At 39.3% G+C, this 20,723-nt stretch overlaps 1 protein-coding gene across 2 annotated transcripts in view; it reads right to left on the bottom strand.

Annotated features, from left to right (window-relative positions):
* The window catches only part of RUNX1T1 (RUNX1 partner transcriptional co-repressor 1), a 107,671-nt gene that overhangs the window by 17,356 nt on the left and 69,592 nt on the right, over positions 1-20,723 (bottom strand). For both annotated transcript variants that reach the window (XM_065752973.1, XM_065752974.1), the window contains 5 exons: positions 16,972-17,153; positions 10,967-11,217; positions 9,654-9,739; positions 8,870-9,071; positions 1,267-1,335 (listed from right to left, as the gene is read on the bottom strand). In XM_065752973.1, the coding sequence (XP_065609045.1) occupies positions 1,267-1,335; positions 8,870-9,071; positions 9,654-9,739; positions 10,967-11,217; positions 16,972-17,153 (790 nt within the window). The remainder of the gene's footprint in view (positions 1-1,266; positions 1,336-8,869; positions 9,072-9,653; positions 9,740-10,966; positions 11,218-16,971; positions 17,154-20,723) is intronic.

The raw sequence follows: 20,723 nt of genomic DNA, 5'->3' as shown, positions 1-20,723 counted from the left end.
ATTCCTGGAACTGCATATTTTTTTCTTATTTTTCAGTTAGGATGTTAATATAAACATGACAAAACAAACTATGAAAAAAATCTTTGGGGCATAAAGCAGCATTAAGTTAGAAAGCTACATAATCCTTGGACAAAAGTTGTAACTACTTTGTTATTTTTCACAGAAACTTCAGTGTTTCCAAAAATACTAACTAATGCACTGACAAACGATAACTGTTAATGATGAATCCACATTATATTAACAATACAACCTCTTGTCTGATGCAACAATATGCCAGCAAAACATTTGTACATGGGCGTTCTGTATCTCATCTAAAATGCAACAAGCAATTACGAATGTTTGATCAGAAAGCACTGAAACTTCTACATGTTTGCCATTTAATCATTAACTGCTGTTCAGCAAGTTGCAATACATGGTTGTACAGGTGTTCAAAAGCTCTCTTTATCTATGTGGGTGTGTGTGGATGTGTGTGTAAGCATACATGAGAGCAGAAGCTCAACTACACAGATCAGGTTCAACACCTCTGAAAACAAGGATGCTCTGACAGTGGTAGTGAGAGAGCAAAGGTTTCTGTCCAGAACGCCAGCAGGATCCTTGCCAGGAGACTCCTGTGCTCAGACAGAATTTCCAAGTGTTGAAGCAAACTACACACAACCACATCTGCCCATGTTACTTTCAAACTCAGGGAAGACATAAATGTCTATGTAACCACAGGGAGCAGTGGAAACAATCTTGCTTGCATCTTTGAACACTTAGCAAGGCAAGTGTGTGTGAGCCCAGACTCCACTTAGGGCTGATGGTCACAAAATAAAACAACAGCTACACTGCATATCCGAAGGCTTTACTTTAACAGGAAACTTAGCGTTGGGAAGTTCCTTTGGGAATATACTCCTTTGGGAATTCTTATGTTAAATAGGTAGGAACCTTAAGAATTGAAGGGGGGGGGGAATCACATAAAACTTTTTTTTTTTTTTTTAACTATTGACATGCTGCAACTTTAGCATATCGTGTTTTGGCGTGAAATCATTACAGCTTTTGAAAATAAGAGTCCATGATGGAAGCACCAACAGTCCCTTAACTACAGCAGCAGATGTTTCCATTATAAAGATTATTTCATGTTCCAATTGGATCCAGTTTAAGATTATTAAATACAATTTCTTCCTGTTACTAGTAAGCCTTTTTTTTTTTTTTATTCCTCACATCAGTGTGTTAACAACTGCACACAGCTGCCAGAATACCAAGTTCATGTTTTTAAACAGTTCTTACCAGCTTTCTTCCAGATCTCCTCTGGCACGTATCCAGATGCAGGCCTGTGAAGGAATTCCCGATGTGATTCTGCAGGAGAGGGGGGAGGAGGGAAAAAGAAACAGCATGGTAAGCAACACATGGGGGTTGAACCAGACTCTGAGAAATACCTTTTCCCATTCCCTATTGCTCAGGGAAAACAGCATGGAGTTTTTCTTTATTCAGAACAAGCAGGACACTGCGACAGTCACCCAGGAATGCCACGTGGACTGGATTGATGTTTAGGGCTCCAACGTCTCATCTTAAGCCAAGCTGAGACTTGTTGGCTTTATTTTTATCCTACAGTTTCAAGTCATCAATATGACAGTTTCCATGCTTTTTAAGCTGGCTTTGAGAGACTGACTGAGAGGTGACATGCTTCATCCTTTGTAATTACGCTTAGAAAAGAAAGAAGAAAGCGTGAGCAGCCTGAGCCTGGCGCTTCTGCTCTGTGCACACAGGCTGGCTGCTGATGGCCAAGATAAAAGGCGAGATGTCAATCCTGCCATCAATGAGCTGTCTGCAGAGAAAGAAGGGGTGTTTCAGTATGCTCTGAGCTATGCCTTCTTGTCCTTGACCCGGGTGGGGAACTGCAGCCGCACAAGTTTGGAAAACAGAGCTTTTAACTTTAGGTTAAGCTTCCACATGCATACACCAAGCAGCCTCACAGGAGCACGGAACTCACCCATGTATTTTCACCACATTTTGACAGCTCTTGCCCCCCCCCTCTTTTTTCCAAGGGTTTAACCTCTGCACCTGAGCCTAAGAACTCTGAAATCAGCAAGATCCCATCCACACTGACTTCAAAGCCACAAGATCAGACAAGGCAGAAAAAAACCCCTCACTTTAGCCTTAAATTCAGCACACAGATTCGCAGCACATGAAAGCTCTTTTCAAAAAAGAGTTCCAAATATAATTTCAAAAATGATCAACTGTATCTTGAAGTAATACAGGAGAAATGTTTCTAAAAATACTTATATTTACAATGCATACTGTTGCCTGCATGATAGAACACAATTGTTGAAATAAAATAACTTTTTTACACCAGAAAGTTATTGCATTATTTGAGATTTCACTAGAGATCAAGCATCCTTTTAAGTGTCCAAGTTTGAACCTTTGGGAGTGATGTGGCAGGTTCAGCATGCAGGCAGCAGGGAATCCCGCTCCCTGCCTGCTGCTCCACAGACAGTTTTCAGCACAGGAATCTGCAGACACTGACTGGGCAGACTGCAGCTTCCCATCTGACAGGCAGCTGAGCGGATTTCCCCAGCTCTTCTGTTTATCGCTAAAAATGAATTTTTATGGGCAGAATTTCACACCTCTCAAACATAAAATGATGGGGGTGTGTAACGTAAAGTTGTGTGCAAGAACGGCTAACTATATATATCAGTTTAATTGACGTGGTAGAGGACGTCAGCCCCAGTGCTGGAAATGTGCCAATTATTGGCATCAGTTGGCCCATACGATACTTTAGACTACAAATACAGTTGAGTACACTTCTCCCATCCTTTGGAGGCTTTAAGACTAATGGGAGCAGTGTCAGTTCAGCCAGGGACAGTGGGGGCAGCAGAAAGCTCAGGAAAACTGAAGGCAAAAAAAAATAAAAACATTCTTATTTGCTTTCCTGCAATAACCACAGCCTGAGTCCAAATGTGGCAGAACAAGAGGTTGTTGCATCCATGTCATGTACGCTGTGCTGAATTTCCCAGTCCGTGATTTAAGGTACTATCCATTGCAGGGGAATCGCAGCCCTGATTTAAGCCCTCTACCATGGTGCTCAAATATTAAAAATGAAGAGATGTGGAGCTGATTTTTCAGTACATATGACTTTCCAAAAATGGAATCCAATGACATAAATGACCAGATTGCCAGCTAATTGTTACAATTTCCAAAACATAAACATCAATCAAACTCTTATTCCAACCACAAATTATTTACATGAGGAATAAGATCCTCTGCAAGAAGAATTAAATCAAGAGCCTGTGAGAGACTTTCCCATCATTTGGAATGACACACAAGAAAAGACAAGAAGCACTTAAGAAGATAATAAAACACATATTTTCCAAGCAAGAAAAATATTACTAACATGACTATTGTTAAGTCAGTGGCGATGAGTCCATGAAAACAATTTTCTTTTGGGGGCAAAACTACAGGATGTGACCAGAGGATGTTGAGTTTTATATAATTATTATATCTTTTAAGCTAAGGAGTGCTTCAGGTTAAGAAACACGGAACTTACGCAGTAAAAAAGAAAAAAAAAAATCTTAGCAGATTTGTAAGTCTAGCAAATTCCAAACAAAAGTAACACAATCAAGCACAGTCACAACAAAACCCAATAAGGAAAATAGAAAGATTGTGTAAGCAAGCATAGTCAGTACTTGCCTACTAAGAACTGAAATGAATTAAAGTAAGAGCCCTTGAAATCTAAAATGATTTTGGATTTTTTTTTTTAATTTTACTGTCAAATATACTTTTCAGGAAAAAAAAGTTGCTAAATTGGCACATAAGAATAAGGATGAAGACAAGATGCAAAAATTTCTCTCAATTTCAGCCCTCATATACTACTGCATAGTAGGCAAGGCGATATTTTGTAAAATATTTTTAGTTTATTCTGGACTTCTTAGAAGAAGAAGGACAACATTCACACACACACAAATCCTACAGTCAAGTATGGTGCCAGATTCTATTCCAAGTATGGTGCATTAATTCCAACAGTATTATGCCCAATCATCAACTATGAAACGACTGACCATGTTTCTGGCGTTCAGCAAGTAGGAATTATTTTTGGTGGTTTCCAGATAAAGCGAATTGGTACTGCAATAGTGAAAGAGGGAAATGAGAAGAGTTTGAAGAGCAGAAATAAATATGGGTCTGGGAAGTGAAGCAGAAGAAAAGCTAGAACCAAATAAAGGAGATGACATTTCACATTAAAAGAACCAAACCCTGGAAAACAGAATAGAAATACTTAAAAGGAAAATATGTGTTCAAAAAATCTAATTCATGTTTGGAAAGATGGAATAGAAGACTAGTTGAAAATATAAAATAATAAGTTTTTGTCACTAGATAATGACACCCAAGCTTATAATCACAATACAGTATGAAATTGTGATGAATAGTTGATCATTCGAGAACCTTTTAAGTCAGAAATGTGGATTGCTTAATATATGAAAAATATAGAAATTTATATGTGCTTATATGCAATATACAAGCAAGTTTTACATCTCTATCCTACAATAAATGTAACACGGTGGGATACAGGTAACAAAGAAAAAACTCAGAGCAATAAATAATAAATATTCACTGCCTTTTGTTTTTAAGTATCAGGAGCAGAAGGCAAGCGTATAAATTTGAAGAAGTGTAATACTGAGTGAGATGACTGTTAATTTTGATGGAGGACATGAGTTCCAAGAGTTCCTTGAGCCCTCACAAAATTACATTAAAAATATAGCTCTGTTCTCATTCTAAAAAGCCATGAAAAGAATATCAGTAGTGCATTGCTGTATCATCTCGTCCTCTATCCTCAACCAAGATGCTATTTCCAGCAACTAGCAGCCATGCCACCTGTGAGTTGTTATCCAGAGCACAACAATGACAAAGACAGTATAAGAAACAGATAAAAGTTGCCCTAGTCCCAAAGCAGTCAGAACTGAACACTGAGAATACAAATGCTGCTGTTTCTGTGGCTGCAGTCCTACCAAATAGCCTGCAATTCACTGCCTCAATCTAGCCCAAACCTGTGCAGCCCATGGATTAGGAGCAATATTTAATAATATCAATGACCAGTATTACAGAGGCTTTATATTCCAGAATTACAAGTCATAAATGTTACTGTGATACTGTCAGCACCCCTGTTAGCCCATGTAGAGAATATTGTGCGTACTGCAGCCATGCTGATTATCTGCAAATGGCAAAGGAAAGATTTTGTAACTGTGGCACAGACAAACATCAGCAGGAATGCCCTAGCTAACACTGAAAGTACTTGGGTGAGAAACTCAAGAAAGAAAGGTTGAGAAAATATAAATGAACTCTGAAAGGATTAACTATTACAAATATATTAAGAAATGGCAAACCTAAGTATTTTTGATAATGAATATACTTCTGAGTCAGAATTCTAGCTTCCTAGGGCAAATGTTGCACGTATTGGCACTGTTGAGTCAGAGATTTCAAACAAAACAAAAAAAGTTGTAAGATTTCCATTCCGATAAATTCAACAAAATATCAGCACTGCTGCAAATCTTCTGATGTGTGCCTACACCACTTATCTAGAGCCACAGCTGCACTCAGTAAGGTTATAGATCTTGCTCATATCCCACGATGTTGAAGAATCCTCATCTTTAATTTATCCTACTGTGTGTATTTCAGTATACATTGTCTGATATGTGTAATTATTCACTATTAGGATGAAAGTGGTTCAGTCCTGTTGCAGTATGCAGTACTGAAATGCTTCAGCAGGAATGGAGGAGTCAGGTGATGTATTATTTACTTCATAGACCATCACAGTTCATCAAGTGAATATATATAAAGTATGAGTCATTTTTAGACTTTCAGAAGCATGTATTATTCAGACTAAAATGAATGGACCTATCTTACCTTCAGAACACTATCAGAAAATAATGGCATTTTGTAACCTGCAGTAAGTGGCTAAAGTGTGTATGGGATTCCACTGCACTAAAGCTGATAATCAAATATATCATTTGACTTCTTAATTAAAAATATCAACAGGAAAATACTCATCTGATACTGTGGGATACTGATACCATCAAGCTCAGCATGATTTACAGAGATGACAAATTAAAAGAAGCACAAAAAACTCCTCCTGGGAAAAAAATAAATAAATAAAAGAAGGACTACTGGTTCAAAATAACCAGAATTTTCTTCATATTCCTTTGGATGCAAACCACCAATTCTAAATTTGGAGTCATTCAGAAAGAGCTATCAATGAAGACCACGACACAATGCTTATACCAAGAGCTTATCACTCCAACTGATGCTATTTTGATGATACAGAGAAAGAAACAAAGACACGGATACTGTAGCCATATGGCCCTTTTTTTCCCCTCCTCTTGCTAGTGGAGATGACAAGATGGATTTAAAGGGCTGATTACCTCATTTAAAAAAAAGTACAAGGGGGAAACACTGACATTTAGAATCCATGCAACAAATAGCTACATTTAGGTGTTATGGCACTTTAATTAAAATATTGGAGGAATTTTTCAATCTCTTCCTCTTTACTTCAAAACTAAAATAAAATTCCCTAAACAGAAGATGACCTCAAAACTCACAGACACTGCTTCAATTTTATTATACTTCTGAATGTTCAGGTTTTTCATTTAGTTAATACAGATTACTGCCAGATTTGAGGAAAGATAATGGTTAAAATTCCATAGACTCTGTGCACTTTTGTGCTTTATATTCCAGCAATAAAAAACATTCTTATAAATACTTAGGACTGATGTGGATACTACAACACTGAAGCGATCTAAGTTACACGACTGCAAGTCCAGGGAAGCAGCTTTTAATTCTAAATAACTGAAATGTGGTATGTTGAGACAGAAATGGACTGACTCCAACCAGTCAAACTGCACCCATAGCGCTACAGAGATGTCAGACTCACACGGCTGTGCCTTATGTCTTTTTAAGCAAACAGACTTTGGTTTTTTTTTTTCCCAAACGTAATGATAAAAAGGAATGTGATTGTACTTTTTATCGAGATTTCATCTTTTGTTGGTTTTGCTGTTATGGCTATCTTTCTTGGACTGTAAATCTGTAAGTTCTGGTGAATGTCCTGAGTACCAGTTTATTGGTGGAAACTATAAAAACAGTTTCCTTCTGCTTCTTTTACATACAAAGTACACTTACAGGCATTGTGGCCTAGCTCTTATTGCACTGTAGTTTTATTAGATGGCTGACACTGCTTTTGATCTGGGGGTTTATTTTTTTTCCTGAAGCTGGAGATGTGACTAGCATTTCAGACATCATATTTATGAGCCTTTGTTTACATTACATTTAACGCAATTCGTACAAGCCATTACCTGAACACTTCTTTCTGAGAAGGGCTTCTCCAGGGACTAAGCTTATTAGTGAAGTTGGGAACAGCATTTCCATAACCTCTCCTTTCACTGACTGAAGCTAATTTATAGAGCTATTGGCTCAGGTCATTTGACACACACAAAAAAAGACCAGTTCATTTGTTATTAAGAGACACTAAATATTACTGTAAGAATCCAGAGGTTTAGAAAGAGGATGATGGAGAAGGAATTAGATTTGGTATTCTGTTTCTCTATTTATAACTAAGTCAGAGATTTCATTCATTATTTCTCAGAACAAAAGCAAAACAGATTTAAAACAAATATAGTTGTGAAACAGCATACAGTCAATTCTACTAATGACCACAATTTACAATGATTTTAAGTTAACTGATCACAGTTTGCCGTTCTCTTTGAAATAACAGAACACTAAGAAGTCATCACCAAGATGTGCCTCTTCATTTCACCTGTCATAAAAGTGAGGGGATGAGGCAGAAGCCCACCAACATACTAATAAATTAGAGAAAGCTCACAGAATAAAAGCTTGTGTTTACACACAGTCATCCTAGAGTAGTTTTTGGAGGTACTCTGTGTGTTAAGACTGTTAAGGTCTGCATGGGGTGAACACTCAACTGCTCGATTTGCTTATTGGGTAGTGCACTTGAGCTAAGTTCTGCCAGGCTCAAAGCAAGCAGTACTCCACCTAGTTCAGTCAGCCCTGCATGAGATGCAGCACTGAATACAAATAATTATTTGTGCACAGTTGTGGGCATCACAGATGTTGCTCTTTCTTTCTTATACGGAAACCAAGTATAGCCAAGAAATGCCCTTATCTTTATATACCCCTTCATTTCATTGTGTCATAAAATGACTTCTGTTGGAAGGGACCTTAAAGATCACCTAGTTCCAACCCTCCTGCCATGGGCAGTGTTTCTTAAAGACCCACCCAATCTGGTCTTGAACACCTCAGATTCACTGAGCAGCCTGTGCCAGTGCCTCGCTGCCTTCTGAGTAAAGAATATCCTCCTAATTTCTACACTAAATCTCCCTTCTTTTAGTTTAAACCCATTCCCCCTGTCCTTACACTCCCTTATAAGGAATCTCAATTCCTTAGAAAAGAAAAATACCAAGTGACCTCATTTGATCTCAGAATGTTAAGGCCCTTGATTTTAGAGTGCTAACAGTCCAGAAGCACCTTTAGAGTTCCTTAATCAAGTAGGTAGGGGGGAGACAGAAGGACTGGGTTGGTGAACTTCTCACTGCTGTGCCACCTCTACATGACAGGCTGTCCTTCTGCCCCACCACCCTCAGACATTTCTAAAAGGAAAGCAAATTATCAGGTGTCACCACCAAACCCAATAGATTTAACATATAAATGAGGCTATTAGGGCATAGTATTATTTATCAATATAATATACAGTTATAGTTAATTTAGTAGTCATCAGAGAGGAATATTCTATCTCTTCCAGAAAAGAATCAGAAGAGCAAATGCAAACCCATCCAGTGTTTAGCTCAGCAGAAACGAGACCAGAAAATAATATTTAATGAGGATACTGTACCTAATGTAACTGGATCTGGATTCACTGGACTCTGCTGTCTGGAATGACTGCTGCTGCTGTTGCCACCTTTTTTTAAATCTTCTGCATCACTGTACCGCCGTATCCAGTAATTGAGCTCCTCACGGTCTGCTTCTTGACATCGCCGAAGTACAGTGAGAGATCGCCTAGTTTTTTCCACCATGTCCATTATACAGTTTAACAGCTAATCACAGCAGAGAGCAGAGCAGAGAAACAAAAAAAGAATATTTTATTCATAAACTGACACAAAAATACAGAAAATCCTTATATGCTTAGTGCTTGGGCTTTAAGAATGAAGATGTCTCTTTCGGTTTTTCTAAATGCATCCGAAAAAATCTAGTCTTAAGAATAATGATTCTTTCTTTAACTCATTATCTTAAACTTACAGAAGTAAATTTCTGGAAGAAAGGGAAAAGAAGTAAACTGAAAGGACTTTAGTACCATCACCAGTAACACATGGCAACACAAAGGCGTGGAGAGGTGGCCCAGAACTGATGTCAAGGTAGTCAATCTCCAATTAACCAGTTCTAAAGCTGATGGTCACCTGTCTCATACTCAGCACCCACAGAGCAAACTCTTTTCCCTATTAGGCAGTCTGTAGTAATTAGGATACTGTAATTTGTATACACATTTGAACATCAAGGCCTAATATAAGCTATCTAATGGAACATCAAGACCCCAGGTTTAATTTAAGTATCCTCAAAACATATCCCCTTCTTACAGGGCTCCTTTTAGACAATTATACGTAAGTGCATTTAGCCCTTACATGGTCAAGGTGTTTCCACTCTTCTGCCCATTCTCTGTCTGTTAGTCTGTGATCAATCATTTCTTCTTGACGTGTGCCATGCAACCCTGCCAAAAAGGAGCAAATCATATTTATAGTGTTGGGAGTCCTCTAGGGGGAAAGACAATTAAAAAAAAGAGCCCTTTGAATATATGTGACCATATACGTACCATACATCAGCTGGTCTAGTATGAGGAATACCACCACAAAAATAAATGGATACTTAAAAATTATGTTAAAAGTTGTCATCAGACTTTTCCTCAAGCTACATGCTACTGTTTTACTCAATGCACTGTCTTCAATTCTGCAAGTTATGCAGGCTGTATGTTGTCAAATATAGCTACATTCTGGAATATACAATACTATATAATGCAATATAATATTTTTCATTTACACTTCTTGAAGAAATCAGGCAATTATTTCTTAACTGTATCAAATATTAGCTGCACTTCAAAAGTTGAAAAAATATTAGTGTAAACTTCATGTTATTTCACTAAATGTAGTAAGTGGTATCGTATCAACAGAGCATCAGTAAGGGTTTGTCCCAACACAGATGTTTTAAACAACATGTGGTTAAAATGAAGTACATAAAACACAGCAGCTGACAACATGGTAGAACCAAGTCAGTATTTATTATCAACACTCAGAGGAACTGACACTTGCTTCTTGTTTAGCCTCCTTTATACAGATGCTGAATATTTGTAAACGTTCCTCTTTTATTGAAAATTTGTTTAAAAGAAGCCAGGAATAGTATGTGCAGATGTGAAGCAAGCTAGGCAAATCCAAGAGCATCAGCCACTCCTGTAACCCAGTGCAAGCTGCAGCAAGTCCTGCCAAGGGTGTGGTGCTTCTGCTGTACACATCCTCTGCAGACATCCCCACACTGCAGTGCACACTTCAACTTTCCACTGGTCTAAACTGAAAGCAAGCTATACCAAATTGTCTTACAGTCCCAAATGAGACATCAGAAGAAAATCAGGATGATCCACCTCTCCTTGCTTGACAGACAACTGAGTATCCATGTTATCTACGCAGCTGTAAAAGGAGCAGTTTCTCCTAACACTCTTGCTTTAGAGTGTAGTAAATGCACTATTCAGTCAATTTTTACGAATCTAAGTCTGCAGTAAGACAAAAAAGAGCAGCTGGATGGACAAACAACAAAAAAGGCTACATCTGAAGGACAGGAAATTTTGATCAGAAAACAAACAAAAAAACCACCACCTGTTTAAAATTCAGAGTAATTCCAAAGTAAAAAGAAACCTCAAAGAGCAATGCATAAAATCAACATGCCTTACCCATAGGTCTGTTTCTGTCCCTGAGGTCCCTGTGGTTGGGGTGTCTGTATGAGTCCCTGTAGTGGTGGGCAATGGCCATATCATCCAAACGATAATGCTGAGGTGGAGGTGGGGTGGGATGAGGCAGACCATTGGGCTGATAAGATAAGCCATTATTTGGACTGTACCGCTGGCCTGGGCTAATAGTGCAGGGCCGCTTGCTTGGATGCTCTGAGTGCAAAGGCTCTCTGTCAAAGCCGTTTTCTTTGGTTCTGAAAAATAAAAGAAAGGAATTTTAATTCACTTTGTGAACAGAGCTGCTGAGGAACACTCATGCCCACCTACATGGGCAACTTGAGGAACTTTGCTCCAAATAAGTAATGCAGACCATTTCATAACACACCTTTATCCAAAACATACAATGGACACATTCACCTACTCTAACTGTCCCCATGAACTTGAGAAAAACTAGCAGTCGCCCTTCCAATGGGACAGCTTCAAGAGTTGGACCAGAGAGAGTAGGATTCACCAAAATCACCTGATGACCTGATGGTTACTCACGTAACTGCAGAATTGAAGTCGCTGAGAGATACATGAAACCAGAGAAAGGATGACAATATATTTTAATGACTCTGGGCATGATGCAACCTGCTTGCAATAACTTTCAATAGGTAGTGAAGTTTTTGACATGCATTCAATACTTTTTTTTTTTATTTAGTTGCCTGTGTGTCTTCTTAGTATCCACTCAACATCCAGTTTTTTCAATCGTTATGTTACTATGCAAGCAGAACATGGATGCCTCCTTATGTACGAGCCAAGCTGTTTCTTTGTCAAAGTTCTCTATGCTAGGGTTAGAATGGTCTCCAAAAAAGATGGCGAAAGAAATGAGAAACTGAAAATTAACATCACTGATGTTCTCTGATAGCTCAGTGTAGGAATAGCAAATTTCTAGGAAACTGTGGCAAGGAGGAAAACAATCAAAGGAAATCCAAGTTTGATTTTCTGTGTGCTATAGTGGATGGCAAAACTAAATATACTATACAAACAGTTGTAGTTTCTCCTCACTATACAGGTACTTCTGCATGTTTTTTAGGAATGCTCTATATTTAATTTACTGGAATGCACTTCACTAACTAGGACAAAACATCAGTGTATAGACAATGCTTTGTTGGGGGAAATACTTCTTTTGCTTGTGTTATGGAAGATAATAACATCATCCTGCTAACTCTTCATACTAATAAAATTAAACCCTTGATAATTACAAATGGCTTACAAGAAGCACAGCTCTAGGTGCTGTGAATATCCTTCTCCTTGTTGAGAAGCACAGGAGCTTCTTCAAAATAAACATTTGGTTAACAGTTATTGAAGCTGGTCCTTATGCTCAAGTACCTTCCACGTGAATTCACTGTGAGAGATAAAGACAGTTCATCCACCACATCATCACTTTCTAAAGGCTCAGAACAATCACAATGCTTTCATTTTCCTCTCAGTCAAAATTAGAGATATTTAACATTGTGGGTTGTTCTTTTTCTGCTTAAAAACATCCTATATTTACTTTGTAGGCAGCTGTCATAAATGTAGAACTATTACATGACATGCTCATGTGCCATACAATCTTTTCTAGCAATCACAGAGGATGACTAATTAGCAAAAAGTATTTTCTAGTTAATGTATTTAAAATCATGTTATTTATATCTATGCATTCATTCACCAAAATAAAAACTGATAGTGGTCCAAGCTCCTTTGCTTCACTGTAGTAGCATGTAAACTTCAAAAGTTGTAAACAAAATATAGTGAACACTTTGTTCATGACATGTCATGAACAAATTACTAAAATGTGTTGTCTCCTCAGGTGTCAGTTTTTCTCTCTCGCAGTGACTGATGGTTCCCAGTGTTATTACAGAAACAGATTGATCTTTTTAATGAGCTAGTTTAATAGACTCCAAAATCTCACCGTGGCTGCTCATCCGTGTCAGACCATATGCACCAAGAAAACATTCAGTAAAACACGAAGCTCTGCTGTCAGATTGCTCTATAAAACCTCACATACAGTAGCTTTGGATAGGCAGATAAATAACCAGAACTAGGAAATGCATATGCCAAAAAGACCCTGAAATTATAAGCAGTAAGAATTACTGAAGATATATTTTCCTTAACAAAAAATCAAGAGATGCATGTATTTACCCGCAACACATTCACTCTACTTCCTTCACTTAATCCCTTACTGTATTTGTCTGTCTACTGGAGTCAATAGTACGTAGCTATCTGTGCCTGAAAGAATAATGTAAATAAGGAAGGATATGTGTATATATTCCTAATATACACATATGTATGTAATCTATATATCATTATCTTACACACACACACATCTATATATGATATATATGATAAATGGTGGTGTATGATGATACATAATGGGATATATATCCTATTTCCCATGAGAAGTGAAAAAAAGAACCACAATTTACTGTAGTGACATACAGATCTCCAAACAAAATTGTTCCAACTACACTTAGTTCTCCTTGAAAGACGTTGCCTTTCAGGCACTTATTGCCTCATATTTTAGCAACAGTAATAGAAATATTTCCTCTAAAAAGATTAAAAAGATGCCTAATATCTTCCACTGTATTTTTACTGGTATATTTGAAATCTATTAGACATCAAAACGAAAGGTATGTTTCCTCCTGCTACTCTGTAAACAATTAGAATAATTAACACCTTAATAAGTATCAAGCTAGACAAGTATTTAGTTTATACACTCAGTCTAGGCATGCTCTGACTATAAGGACAGGGTTTTTTTGTTCTAGTTAAGTTTCATATATACATATAAAATCTTTTTATTGTTTATATTTATTGTATATAAGTATATGCTATTTATTTATTTTTATTTATCTAAATATGTGTATGCATATATATACATTATTTGAACATTTGTTTATTTATTTACCATCACTTCAATCAGGGTAAACAGTAATCCAGGAACAATTAACCAGCAATGGGGGTTGTTTGATTCTGCAGACAAACAAACAAAAAATACGACTATCCTCGAGTTTGATAAACTATTCTAATAGGTGAAGCGGGCACTTTTTCCAGGTAAAAATAAATAAATTAAGCTGTGTCTTTCTAAAATGCCCCTGCCCCCAGAATAAAGGTGTATAACTGCATGTGAGCATTCTCAGATGCTGCCACCTAACAGCTTCAGCCACTCACACCGAGCAGCCCAGTGCACAAATCCTGCCACCCAGCGTGCTCCCACATGTGCAGAGGTCACTCTCTGCATTTCTTTCCCAGCTTGCCTTACATCTCAGCCTGAACCACCGACTGAGCACCAGGAGAAAAGACCCTGTCAGCCCTGGGTGCCCAGGTGAAGACAATTCACCTGCATCACTGGAAGGGGTAGAGCAATGCTCAACACCTCTTAGACCCCATTTAAGGGCTGACTGACACTGAGGAAGGATCTCCTGTTGGAGATCCCCCCTTTGTGGAGTTTTAGCTGCGAGCCTCAGTCCTCAGAGATGGGTGACCCTTCCGTTTTCCTCTTTCTTTGTAACATCATCTCACTGCGCTGGTCCTCTTGCCATTGTACCACTACACCATAAAAGCTGCAGTATGACATGGAGAGGAATTGGAGACTCCTTGAGCTGGAAGGAGCTGGAGAGAAACCTTAGCTGTAAAAGCAACAGCATCACAGAGGGTTTCAAAGCACATATGTATATTAACATAGAAACAAAATCCATAAAACAGACTCAAATAGTCTAACTCCCAGTTTTAATTAAAAGACTTTAAAATCCAATATTCTCCTGATCTGTTGATCTGCCTGTGAGCAATTCCTCAAGTCCTTTGAACTCTTAAAACTCACAGGGGTCCTTTCAATTGCAAAGCTCTCAGACTGGTCTTCACCCTAACCATCTATCTCTCCTGTTCAACAGGTGAGACGGTGCTTACTACAAAACCACTGAAATTCGTCACATCAAACTGAATGTCAGTGAAAAACAAAGGAAATACTGCAGTTTATTTTCTCTTTATAGCCATATGGGGGAAACAACTAACACTGATATTAACAGCAAAAAGTAAGCTAAGGCTATGAGAAAGGTGCATCCCTCCCCACCTTCGTACTCTGCCAAGCCTCACAGGCTTATCAGATAATTCAAAGTATTTACAGGAGAAACACCATGTCTACTACTGATACTGGACAACATCACGCTGATATTTAAATCAGTCACAAGATCCATAAGACTTTAAGAGGTCTTTTTCCCCTACATTGTACACATGTTCTGGTACACTACTCTGCAAAGACCAAGAGTGTGCAACAGAACTGCCCCAGGGAGCTAAACCTTAGCTTTGGAAATGTTATCTCTCTAAGTTGCTCAAGATCTTGCAGGGAAAATATCTGAAAATTAATCCTCTTTCTCAGATCTCGTTAGCAACTTTATGTTAGCTCCAATGGCTGTTTCAGCTCATCTTAGCTGCCAAGAAAAACTAGGGAGAAAAGGTACTCTCCTGTTATCTTTATTTTCATGCTCATCCACTGGGATTTCCCAGAGACGGCACCCAAAAAATACCACATTTTTTTTCTACTTAATGGCTCAGTTACTTTAAATCTTACTATCACTTCTGCTTTACATTTTACTACGTAGTATTTTCAAGATCTAGCCTCATGAACATCTAATTCCTGCAAGCTCCAATATTTGATGTTAATTTTTTTCTCTACTAGTTTCGGAAGCCTTCATTCTTTAAGTATACACTTCATAGAATCATACAATCATCAGTTGGCCAGGACCAATGAGGATCACTGAGTTCAACTTTCAGCTCTACAAAGGACAACCCAAAATCCAAACCCCGTGTCTGAGTGTACTGTCCAAATGCTTCTTGAACTCTATCAGCTCGGGGTCATGCCCACTGCCCTGGGCAGCCTATTCCATGTCCACTGCCCTCTGGTGAAGAACCTTTTCCTCATATCCAGCCTGGTATCTGAAAAGGTAACTAGGATGCCTCCAATGCCTTGTGCATTCAGTTAGCTGGATTGGGCAGAACAGTGTTATAAAAAACTTTCTATATAAATGCCCGTGGCAAACAAAACTAAGAATAAACTCAGTATTTGGATCTCCCAAAGGTAAAATGTATATGTTAATGTCTAAGTCTAGCACAAGACAGTTGACAAGAAATGACCACAATAGTCTTTTCTTGTAATACTAAACAAAGAATTTTATTCAAATAAGAAAAAGGGAGAATTGTTCCATATCCCTAAAGCTACTGTACACACAGGCGCTCGCTCTGTTTCTGCACAGACTCTCTCAGCTCAGCAAGGCAACAGATTTCAGCAAACATTTCTCCTGTTTGGACCAAATGTTAAGCATATCCTTATGCTGTGCATAAAACGTGGCACAGCAGAAAGACACAAATCCCTGACTGCACTCTGGAGCATCCCAGTATCAGTGTTTAGCCATCTTCACTGTATTTACTATTTGTCCAAGAAATTACTGAAAACAAAGAAATTGTGTATAGAGTTGAGAGTTAATAAGAGAGTCTTGGGATAATAAGGTACTGGCTGGTCAGTGTTACTGCTGTGTAGAGATGGGCATGTTGTGTCCTCAGATGATTTTACTGCCTGCGTATATAAATGTACAAGTGCACAAAGGCAACACTGATGCTGCACAACCTTAACGAAGGAAAGACTCACACCCAGGGGCAACATTCCCAGAATCTCAGGATGGCTGAGGCTCTTGGTGCCCTCTGGATCCCTCTGGTCCACTCATTCTCCAGCATGGACACCCAGAGTAGGGGGCCCAGGCCCATGGACAAGCAGCTTCTGAAGGCTTCCACACAGCCTCTGGGTAACCTGTGCCAGTGTTTCGGCACCGCAAAGCACAGCAGTGCTGCCTACCTCAGAGGGAGCTCCTGTGCTCCAGTGTGTCCCCATGGCCTCTTGTCCTGGCACTGGATTTCCCAGCCCAGCTCCCCCCAGGCACCGAGCACTTGCTGGCAAGGCCCAGCACACTGCACCCACAAGACACAGCCATTCTCACCTGTCTGGAGTTCGCCTCTTCCCGTTTTCGTTCACATCGAGAAGCAGCTCTGAGGAGTCAACAGGTGAGGTGGTGCTGGCATCCAGAAGCAGCTGTTCGTGCTGGGCGAGGTACTGGGCTGGGTTCTGCTTGGCTAGCCTTGCACAGTGCAGCAGCTCCCGCTGCAGCAGGGGCAGATTGGCCTGCAAGGACATAGCACACGTCAAGGCAACAGCCAGGTAGTTCACATGCAGTTTCAGCACAGACAAATAATACAACCTATCAATGGGAAATATGCTTTGGGATGAACCTGTTGCGTGAATCCTGAATTAGGTTTGAAATGGTTAGCTGCCTGAAATCAGACGGCTTTGCTGTGGGTTAGGTTGCAGTTGTACCAAGCGTGCATGAAAGAAGGGGAACTCACAAAAACAAAACTGCAAGTGCAGTGAGAAAACCAGGTCTGAGTTCTACATATTTAAAACAGGAAAAAACACTGCCCTGGTTGACTTCTTCTTCCTTATTATCCAGAATCTAAGCTCCTTCGGAGCTGCATTCTCTGCTTGCTTTTGTTTGTTTTTCCACTGACAAACCCTTTTTGTTGTCCACTCCCCACTCAGACTGCAGTTAGCACTTAGAAATCTTTAGAAACCATGGGATCCATGGCTTTGTAAGCTGCCTCTGACGCCATAGTTGCAGCTTTCAGCTTTCCCCATCATGCTCACAGTCATAACATCAAACTAAAGACCACAATAAAATCTCATGTTCCAGAGCTCCAGGTAAGCACCTGCTGGGCCACATCTCTGCTCTATGCCACACATAGCCTGAAGTAATTTTTAACTCTTCTCTTGGGACCTCGCTAAGAATTGTGTCACAAGCTGGAGAGTAGCAGTACTCAAGAGTACTGGAAAAAGCTTATTGATCCTTGTGTGGCAGGTTTTCCACACTGAGCCATACATCCCATCAGATTTGGGACTGGAATAAACCAAATGTCCTTTCCCTTGGAGAAGACAGTTACACATCTTAGGAAACTTCCCCTCCTTTCAGCACACATATATCACTACTAAGACAACTCAGCCATTTCTTACCTACTTATTTGTGCTGTAAGGTGGTGTGCCCTGACCTCCCTTCTTCCATGCCCAGTGCACAGTGAATGTTTTCTGGGACTTTTCAACTATTAGACTACATTTCATGGTCTTTAGTAACTAGATGGGAGGTGAACTCTCATGGTTCCTCTTGCTTTTAAAGGAACTCCTTCAAGAATTTTTTTTTCCTTTGAATAGGGACATAGTTCTTAAGGTAAAAGATTCTGAATCTAACGTGCAGCAAATTGAGTAAAAAAAAGAAGAAAAGGAAGATGTGAGGTTTTTGGGTTTGTTTATTTCTTTTTGGGGTTTTTTTTGCTTGTTTTTTGTTTGGGTTTTTTTTTTTTTTGTTTTTGAGTTTTGAGCAGAGGGGCTTGGGAGATTACTATTCTAGTACCGTAATGATAGCAGATGCTCTAGGCACCTGTTGCTGTACCGTAAGAGAAGATTCCCTGCGCAACAAAAGTGGCAGAACAGGGTTAATAAGTATGAAGCCTTTCAGCAGGCCATCATGGTTATGATGCACAAGAACTAGCTTTTTTAGAAAGCTGGCAGCACTGACAGTCTCCATACTGTGAGCAAGGAGAGATCAAGCTCCTAAGGAAACTCAAGTATACTTAGAGATTCTGAAATTCAAATGGCCTCAGACAGAGGGGTTTATGCAGGTGCTCCAGCTGACAGCAGAGATAGTTTGGACAAAGCACAGCTGCACATTTCTGCAATCGTCGCTGCTGGTGTCTGCAGACAGACCTGGACATCTCCATGTGTGACGGATACAAATTGATTGTGGACCAGAAGCCATATAGCTATGTTAGAATAGTACTGACTGAAAGAAAAAAAAATAAATAAAGCACGCATTACTAGCTTACTGTCCCCTACAATTTTTCACTTCTTTCTCTGGAGTATGTTCCCACTCTGTTATGTGATGAGTCAAGGGCTGCTTGGTCCGCTGCTTCTACTCTGGACTCACCTAGGGACATACGTTAGTAGGCATGGTGGTGATGGGCAGGCAGTTGGACTTGAGATCTTTGATGTCTTTTGCAACCTTAATCATTCTTGATTATATCCTTCAAGATTTATGTAGTGTGTTAGCTTCCCACGTTAAGTTTTAGAGGATTTTTTTTTTTTTTGCCCAGCTGTCAGGTCTGTTTTCTGTGTTGAAATGAGGTGTTCTAATCTGAAAACAAGCCATTATTTGTGCACCTGCAAAAGGAACTATCAGCTCCAAAAGGGTGTTTTATCATTTCAGTGCTCATTCCAGGTAATTAGCTAATAATCTTCCATTGTTGGTGTTCCTACTTTCTTCAGAATTTTAGCAACAGAAATATTTCAGTGTTATAATTTAAATAAAAATGGCTTCATTACACTACAGTACACTTGAGGCTCTGATGCAAGTTTCTGTAAGTGCCATTTCAAATAAATGATTTACAGTCATAGTTTAGAAAGAAAAGATTTAAATTGGGAAAAATGTTTGTTCAGAGAACACAGCTTCACTCAAAATCATCAAATCACATATTGATATTGATGCTTTGAATAAATATGTACAACACTTCTACTGAAAAACAGTGTTGGCAGTACTGAAAATACACCACTTTAAATTTAATAGACTAAATCCTGCCTGATATAAATATAGTGTGTCCACAATGCTCCCAACCAATGCATGTTTCTGCAGCTACATGACTGTATCTCTCTCCGAACCAGAGCTGATGGAGAGATAAGCAAATCAGTGACTATTTATTATCCGAAATAGATCAGCTCTCCCTTGTGCGAGGTACTGTACAAACAGATGGTGATGGGTAGCTCCCTTCTTAGAATTTTTATTACAGAAGCATGAATATAGGCTTCTTTGCAATTTAACATTTGGTAGACCTACCAATCTGTTGTGCACCTGCACCACACAAGGACACAGTGTGCAGAAGATTTCAGTGAGGTCTGAGTGACTTGCTCATGGGCCAGGGAACAGATCAATGGCAAAGCTGAGGACAGAAAACAGGTCGGGCTACAGGACCAGCTGAGGCACATAGGATGCAGAGCAGCCCTATATCGAGTCCTAGAAGATAATATTGCTACATCTCAATAGCCCCAAATACAAACAAACAAGCCCTGATTCTCACTGTAGCTGTGTGGTCTCACACTTTCGTCTATAATAACTGAATATATAAAAATCCCATATATTTGCCAGGTGCTCCAGCATGAAGTATGGAAAGCCTTCCATCTGGGTGCTGTTCAGAGAGGCAACTTGTTTTTTTCCTGCCACAGAGCTGGTAGGCAATTTAGCTGTTGGAATATGTGCCCCTAAAAAGGCTGAAGAACTCAACTATTGCCTTCAAGCATGGTGCTGCACATGAGCATGCCTCCTTCACCCGTCTTCTTATCAGACAGACTCTTTAGCAGCGTTGGTTGTGATAGGATAAAGAGGAAACATTTTCAAACTAGAAAACGGGAGATTTAGATTGGATGTAATGAAGAAGTTTTTTATAGTAAGGGTGGTGAGACACTGGAACAAGCTCCCCAGAGAGGTGATGAATGTCTCCATCCTTGCAGACTTTCAAGGTCAGGCTAGGCAGGGCTCTGACCAACCTATCTAGCTGTAGGTGTCCCTGTTCATCGCAAGGGAGTTGGACCAGATGGCCTTTAAAGGCTACCTCCAACTCAAATGATACTATGATTCCACTTAGGAGGAGAGGCAAA

The sequence above is a fragment of the Cyrtonyx montezumae genome, unplaced genomic scaffold (assembly GCF_038088225.1).
Source record: "Cyrtonyx montezumae isolate F1298 unplaced genomic scaffold, pur_monq_1.0 scaffold_8, whole genome shotgun sequence".
In the NCBI taxonomy this organism is placed as follows: domain Eukaryota; kingdom Metazoa; phylum Chordata; class Aves; order Galliformes; family Odontophoridae; genus Cyrtonyx; species Cyrtonyx montezumae.
Note: the sequence above shows the minus strand (reverse complement) of the source record. Positions and strands in the feature narration are given on the sequence as shown.